General features: G+C 37.7%; 2 protein-coding genes across 2 annotated transcripts; both read right to left on the bottom strand.

The window, feature by feature from the left end:
* Positions 1–477: 477 nt before the first annotated feature.
* LOC121978593 (protein MKS1-like) lies at positions 478–996 on the bottom strand. Its single transcript, XM_042530920.1, has one exon. It carries the CDS (start codon positions 994–996, stop codon positions 478–480), a length of 519 nt encoding a protein of 172 aa, XP_042386854.1.
* Positions 997–2,295: 1,299 nt separating this feature from the next.
* LOC121976234 (nudix hydrolase 26, chloroplastic-like) lies at positions 2,296–6,346 on the bottom strand. Its single transcript, XM_042528319.1, has 6 exons — positions 6,116–6,346; positions 5,996–6,046; positions 3,805–3,897; positions 3,360–3,454; positions 2,711–2,825; positions 2,296–2,626 (listed from the first exon to the last, which is right to left on the bottom strand). The coding sequence occupies exons 1-6, from the start codon at positions 6,179–6,181 to the stop codon at positions 2,531–2,533; spliced, it is 516 nt and encodes a 171-aa protein (XP_042384253.1). The 5' UTR covers positions 6,182–6,346; the 3' UTR covers positions 2,296–2,530.
* Positions 6,347–6,954: the final 608 nt, after the last annotated feature.

Raw genomic sequence — 6,954 nt, 5'->3', positions numbered from 1 at the left:
TCTTAAGGAAATCCTAGTATGCTGGTTGCTCCAGGACGGCGGCAGCAACGAAGAAGGATGGCATTGACAGAAAAATCTAATCTGCGGAGAGGGGCGTTTGGCGGCTGGGGTAGTCCTAGTAACGGCGAGGGTCGGTGTCTGGCGCCGGGTCTCACTCGGCAGGCAGAGACGAAGGCGGCAAGAGGCGTCTAGCGGGTGGGGCAGTCCCAGTCGCGGCGAGGGTCGGCGTCTGACACTGGATCTCACCCGGCAGGCAGCGCCGAAGGATGGCGGCAACCCAGAAGGATGGCGTCGGCAGCGTCGAGAGAGGAAAGAAACTATAAGACGCTGCTTCGGAAAAAAACTAAAAAAAGATGACAAAATATAAAAACGCTGATTTGGATTGCGTGGCGGTTGCGTACGGGAGCGTAGTAAAAAGTTACGTAGCATATCATTATTGTATATAATATCTGTAAAAATAAAAACGCCGGAGAATGATTAATGTTGATAATAGTTGACGAAGAGATCCCTGTAAGCCGTCGGGGAAGGAACCATGCCGGTGCCGGAGAAGAATAGATTGCTGTTTGGACTCGCGATAAATTGAATCTCTGGCGGCGTAAAGATCGCAGTAGGAGTAAAGATCGCCGGAGATATCCATGGCAGCGATGCAGGCCCCGGCGACAAGATCCCCCCTCCGCCTCTCCGTTGTTCCGGCGAGAACGGAGCCGGTCCCCTGTTTCCGTCGCGGTCGGAGGCTGTGGTCGCGCGGCCGCCGGTGAGGCTTTGCACGGTGGACATGAAGTCGGCTGGGGTGGTGTGGATGACCTTGGGGGAGACGGTGTAGATAATGACGGGACGCCGGTGCTGCTGCTGCTGCTGCGGCGGCGGCGGAAGCGCCACTGGGGACTTCTTTATCTTACGGGACTCTTTCTTGACTGTCAGAGGAGCCGGCCGCGGACCGTGCAGCTCCCGCTGCCGCGCAGTTTGTCGGCCGCCGCCGGCGGAGGAATTATCCATGGCAGAGAGAATTAAACACAGATTGATCTCAAATTACAAGTCTCTAATTAATAAATTTCTTTGAAAATGGGAAAAACAATAAAGAAAGAAAGAAAGTGAACAATCTAAATAAAATACAAATTTGGAGGAACTTTAAAGGAGATTAACATGATATTTGTAGGCAAGGAAAGCAATGCATTGCCAAATTAACATTCCATTCTATCCCCTTGAAAGTTTCAAAATTTTCAAAACGTCCTTGGGTATGTTTAGTGCTTATCCTTTTACTAGTAGGTTAAAGGCTGCTCTAGCACCACTAATCACTACTAACTTACTAAAAGAACCACAACCTATTACGATGTAAGATAAAATTGAGTATAATGTATTCAAGATGGTCCGACTATTCTCCGGGATCATGTATTCGTGAGAGTTTCATTTATTATTATTTTAATTACTTGACTAAGTCATGATATAAACTAAATTTGAAAGAGAATCTATAAGAGGTGAACGGAGGGCCAATTAAAGAAATCTAGGCCTTGATCAAACGGGTGAAAAGGTCTCCAGAATCTCTCACAACTCAGTCTACTTGGTTGACCATCTCATGAAATTGTCTCGCTCTTGAATTCTCCATGATTAATGGATTGGAATTCTGGGTGCAAGATTTTTGTGTTCTAGTTGATAATTAAGTCTGATTAGGGCTAAATTTTATAATAAAAAAATTACAAATTATCATAATTTTTTTTGCAAGATCCAATATGTATGTCTTTCAGAAGAATAGTCTAAGATAAGCCAATTGGAAATCCAAGCTTCCAAGATAAGAGGAATAGTCTACTTAGAAAATAACATCTCCTTCCTTGCGTGATGACATATCGAGGAATTTTTGTTTAAGTCGGTTAAATTCTTTGGCGATTCATGAATGGTTGTCTAGGTCTTGCAAACTCTTCAAATTTGCGGCCATACGTTATCAAGGTAAAAACACAATTCACAATTATATCTGGATGCTTTTCTATGTATTTTATGAAAAAAGTACGTATGAGAAGTCGTCTGCGTTGGCTTAGAAGTCGTCTATCTATCCAAGTCATTTGTGATTCAAGATTTCTAGAAGTTATTTTCTATAGAAGCCGAATGATTTGAATAATTACGATTGATAGATTCAATTTCTACAAAGCATTTGTTATTGTCAATTATTTTCAATAATGTATTATTTTGCTGATTTGATTGGATCGAGCCAGGACCTCAATTCAATCAGTTAAGTTGCTGGTCCCGTCGTATCAATGATATTATAAACAGTTCGCTTCTGATGAACTGGTTTAGCAGTTTTTCTTATCCACCAAACTGTAATAAACTTGACTGATAACATATCAAACACATGATATTGTCAGTGTATAAAGAAAGATTCATCAGTCGACTATGCATGGATTGCCTATCACATTATCGTGCGATCTATTTCAAACTCAGTAAGAGAGGTGTTTGTCTTCAGAATCATCGAAGCAGTTAGACATGATTATATCAACAACAATGTTTAACCGCTAACAGAGCGGTTCAGTCCTCAGAGTATCTATTCTTCAGAATCTGAATCTGCTGAATCTGGCCGTAAATGAGGTTTAAAGAACTTTAGAACCTCCTCGTAGACAGATTTCTTGAAATCAACTGCCTGTTCAGGAAGCACATAATGTAGTATGAGATTCAAATTCGATCATATATATTAGTGTAATAGGACAAGAGTCGGTTTACCCACACATTCAATAACTTGCTCCGGTGTCATCCACATCCATTCTCCGAATTCTGGCTTCTCACTTCCATCCCCAGTGAGACTAATTTCATCTTCGTCTCCTGTGAATCGAAATAGAAACCTGCACATTTATGCAGACTTAGCTATGGAGAATGAGACCATAACCAGTTTTCCTAAACAGAGTGATAATAATCAATATATTTCGCAATGAACCTTACTCGACATTAGCTAAGACAAAACAACTTCAAAGTTGTCTCAATTTGTATGCTCTATTAGCTTTTGCAACATTTGTCAAAGTCCGAGCGTAGTGTTGATAACTACTACTTTTCGAAGGAGGAATGTCTAACAAAAAATATGAAATGTTCAAAAAGGAAACAAACATTCTACCAATAGTTGTTTTGTTTGCTCTCAGTGGTAAGCGGGTTAAATTCTATTCATATAACTGCACAATTGCGAGGTTAAACCTTTCCTCTACTACCTTGAACAGGTAATACACATCATAAATAGACATTCTCATCAGGGTACTGAATAAGATGTGGCACTATTTTCTGAATACCACATTGGTTAATCGTGTGTTGTTCCAATGCCTATGTTAACAAGCCTCTCCTTTACAATTAGAAAGGTAGAAAATCAATAAGAACGTCAGAATGCTTACCACTTTTGTGCTTGACCTTTCCAATCCGTCCCCCATAGTTTGTTCAGCTTTGCCTTTGCTTCTAGAGGGAAATCATATGTTAACCAGTAGGGAACCTGCAGTCGCAGAATTGAGGCAACATATGCTCACTTGCCTCTTCTAATAAAGCGAAGATTAAAAAATTCAAGCGAAAAAAATATGGCACACTATATATCAACCAAACGATAGAACTCATCTAATGCTGTTTAAATTTTAAACCACCTGTTCTTAGCTAAGATCATGAGTTAATCCCACATAAACAAGGCTATGATCAATATATTGTATCATTTAATAGTTTAACTCGACAGTAACAACATGGCTAATAGCATGACTAAGTTACGTGGTATATCGTCAGCCGATTTGAACAATCAGCAGTTTGTTCCATCCCAAACTAAAATGAGAGCAAATGCTAGTGTAGATTGGTCACCTCAGCAAGGATATCTGCAGATGTAACTCCTGTTTCTTCTTTCAATTCCCTAAAGGCAGCAATCCTAGCGTTTTCTTCTCCTTCTATACCACCCTGAAGAAGATGTTCATAAAAGATAGGATAACTTCAGTGGCAAACAGAAAAACATATCGAAAATTGAAGAATCAATATCCAAGCTTTTCGTGTTTGACAGTAGCTGAGAACAAATTTTAAGCATCCATTCAAAACAAACTTCTACAGACATGTGACAAGCTAGAATCAGAAAAAAGGTATAACCCAATTTTAGGAGTGTTAAGTTAGTTAAATTGTTTCTTTTTATTGTCTTTACTAGAATTGTTCAGTAAAAGATAAATTAATAATTCTCTCACAATGATTTTATAATATTGATTTTGGTTTTATTTAAATAAGAAAAAAAACTATTATAAGCATTTAAAATGGTCATAGTTAATTTATTATATTTAAAGAACTTTAGAATATATTTAATTATGATCATTTTGAATATTATTATGGTGAGTAGAATACATTAAACAATTACTTTACTTATTCTAATTTAAGTAACTATTTTACTCATAATAGTTAATTGACCTTTAATTTAAACTAATGCTAATCTCTTTAGGTTGTATTTGACCAAATCTTTTAATTTATCTATTTGATGAACTCTTTACCTCCACCAATTTATTTCATGGAAACTAGAAAAACGAAATGTTCTATAGAAGGAGAATATAACGACATCTAGGATTTATGAGGTAGGTTCTTTCCCTTCTTTCCTTATCCATCCACTTCTCCTATGGGTGCACATCTCAAATCGTATTATGGTTTTTTTCATCATGGCTTTGCATCCTCCTCTTTTGTTAAAATTGATCAAAATGCAAAGACATGAAAACAAGCATAACACAAGAAAAGAGATGTGCATTGCCAAGAGAAGAAGAGGAAGAACCTATATCATAAATCCTAGATGCTGATATATTCTTTTTCCCCAAAACTTTTAAGTTTTTCAAATTTTATAAAATAAATTGATGGAGATAGAAAGTTCACTGAATGGATACATTTGGTGAAATACAATTCTAAAGAGTTTTGATTTAGCTTAAATTAAAAATTAATTAGAATAAGAGAAACAATTATTTAAACTATAATAAGTAAAACAGTTGTTTAACCTATTCTACACACTACAATAAAAAGGCAGCCCAGTGCACGAAATTCCGTCAATACAAAGTCCCAAGGAAGGATCAAAAAACATTGGGACTAATATATGGAGTCTTACCCTGCATTGCAAGAGATTATTTCTGCGACTCAAACCCGTGACCACAAGATCACATGGAAACAACAACAACAACTAGAAAACATATATATTCAAAGATCATATATCTCAAATCATCTAATCAATTAATTAAATAATTGACCTAAATTATCTTTTATATAACAACTAAACCTTATCCCATTAAGTGGGGTAGGCTATATGGATTCTCCTGCGTCATTAGACTTTTATACTCCTACTATATAATCCTCTATATTTAAATAAATTTTATCTTATTTTATCGTTGTTAACTAAATCTTCTTTAGTCTTCCTCTTCTTTGGTCTTACTCTTTTTTCTTTTGATGTCCGTATTTATTATAGTTTTAAATCATCTAACTGGAGCATTTATTGGTTTAACATAAATTACCTTTTATAGGAAACTAATTTCAAAAAATGATGATCTAATTAAACCAACTTATACTCCTAAACTTCTGATCATTCAAGGAAATTTAATTCCTTGATGGAAAACAATTCTTAATCACAAGAACTAAACTTCCATTCTGTGTTTGAAGAAATTGGCAAAAGGACTCTGTCTCCCCTAGTGTTTAACTGACTTAGCCATATGCTTTGATTATGTTCGATGTTATCCCATCCTAATCTACAAGATTAGAAGTATTGAAACAACAAATCCAAAGTTTCTCATCAGAAATATCCAAAATAGAGAACCAAATTTCCCATTTCTTACTCATTATCATCAAATTATAAGCACTAAGACACCAAAACAAAGGAATTTAGATGAAGCTAATGGAAACAATACGGTACACAGCGCAGCCATAAATGAATCAAAATGGCAGGATGAAATGGAGCAAATCACAGATGAAATTCAGTTTTTAGCACATCAAACTCGTTTATTCTTTCAACAAGGAAAGACAAGTACAGAAAGGCGATTACACTCACCTGAGGCATCTGCCAAACGCCGGGGACATCGAGCCTTGAAGCCGAAAAGATCTGAAAACGCGAAACCATCCATCAGACGAACGCTCGAGAGTCGAGGAACCGACACGAAGTGCCACGAACCTTGTTATCGGGATTGACGAGGCAGATCCCCACGTTCCTTCGGTAGCCCGGGGGAGAACTTTCCATGGAGACGGCGACGAAGGGAGCTCAGATTTAGCGGAGGAGAACGCGAAGTTGACGAACGCAGGAGGATCGGACGGGGAGGGAAGGGGCTTGTCAAGGGAGGGCCAGATAAGGAGGGGCGGCGGGGCGGCTGCAGAGGGAGGAGACCACCATGGCTGTGCATTGCCCGTCGCCATAGAAATGAAAATCGGAATTTGCTAATTAAGCGGACGGTATTGCCCCTACCCTTTGAAAATTATTCGAAATTGCCCGATTTATTTTCGAGTATCACCCTCAAAAGTTTTATCTACTTATGGAAAAGCCTATCAAAATTTTAAATCCTACAAAATATCTTTCATAAATTTAAAATTATCAAAATATTTATAAGAAATTTAAACTTCACTTACTAACAAATTTTAAAATTCTTGAGTGCAAAAAAAAAAAAAAAAAAAAAAAGGAAAAAGAAAAAAAAACCCTTAGGACAAACCATACCATATAGAGATTCTTACACCTTTCTTAAATGGACCCATAATCTCTATAATTGACAAGGTGGAAGCTTCAAATGTGCAACTTACACACAAAATATTCACTATCCTTCATGGCATAAAATGCCAAAAAGGAATATGAGGTCGTTAGGTCACGAGACCCACAATAGGCTCATCTGGCAAGTCGACTGAGTTCTTAATATTGTCCAACCAGCCATCACTCACAAGAGCCGCTAGGTTGGCTTTGGTGAAAATAGTTGGTGACTCGGCTTTCACCCGGCTTCTTTACTTGAATAGAGAGCTTGGGTGGAC

Source organism: Zingiber officinale, chromosome 4B (genome assembly GCF_018446385.1).
Source record: "Zingiber officinale cultivar Zhangliang chromosome 4B, Zo_v1.1, whole genome shotgun sequence".
Taxonomy (NCBI): Eukaryota; Viridiplantae; Streptophyta; class Magnoliopsida; order Zingiberales; family Zingiberaceae; genus Zingiber; species Zingiber officinale.
The sequence above is the reverse complement of the archived record's forward strand: the minus strand, read 5'-3'. Positions and strand labels throughout refer to the sequence as shown.

Excerpts from the sequence above, each read along its gene's own strand:
- LOC121976234 (XM_042528319.1), bottom strand. The coding sequence starts at position 6,181 with ATGGAAAGTTCTCCCCCGGGCTACCGAAGGAACGTGGGGATCTGCCTC. Across the intron at positions 6,047-6,115 it reads TCGTCAATCCCGATAACAAG|ATCTTTTCGGCTTCAAGGCT; the intron begins GTTCGTGGCACT and ends TCGCGTTTTCAG. Across the intron at positions 3,455-3,804 it reads CTGCAGATATCCTTGCTGAG|GTTCCCTACTGGTTAACATA; the intron begins GTGACCAATCTA and ends CTGCGACTGCAG.
- LOC121978593 (XM_042530920.1), bottom strand. The coding sequence starts at position 996 with ATGGATAATTCCTCCGCCGGCGGCGGCCGACAAACTGCGCGGCAGCGG.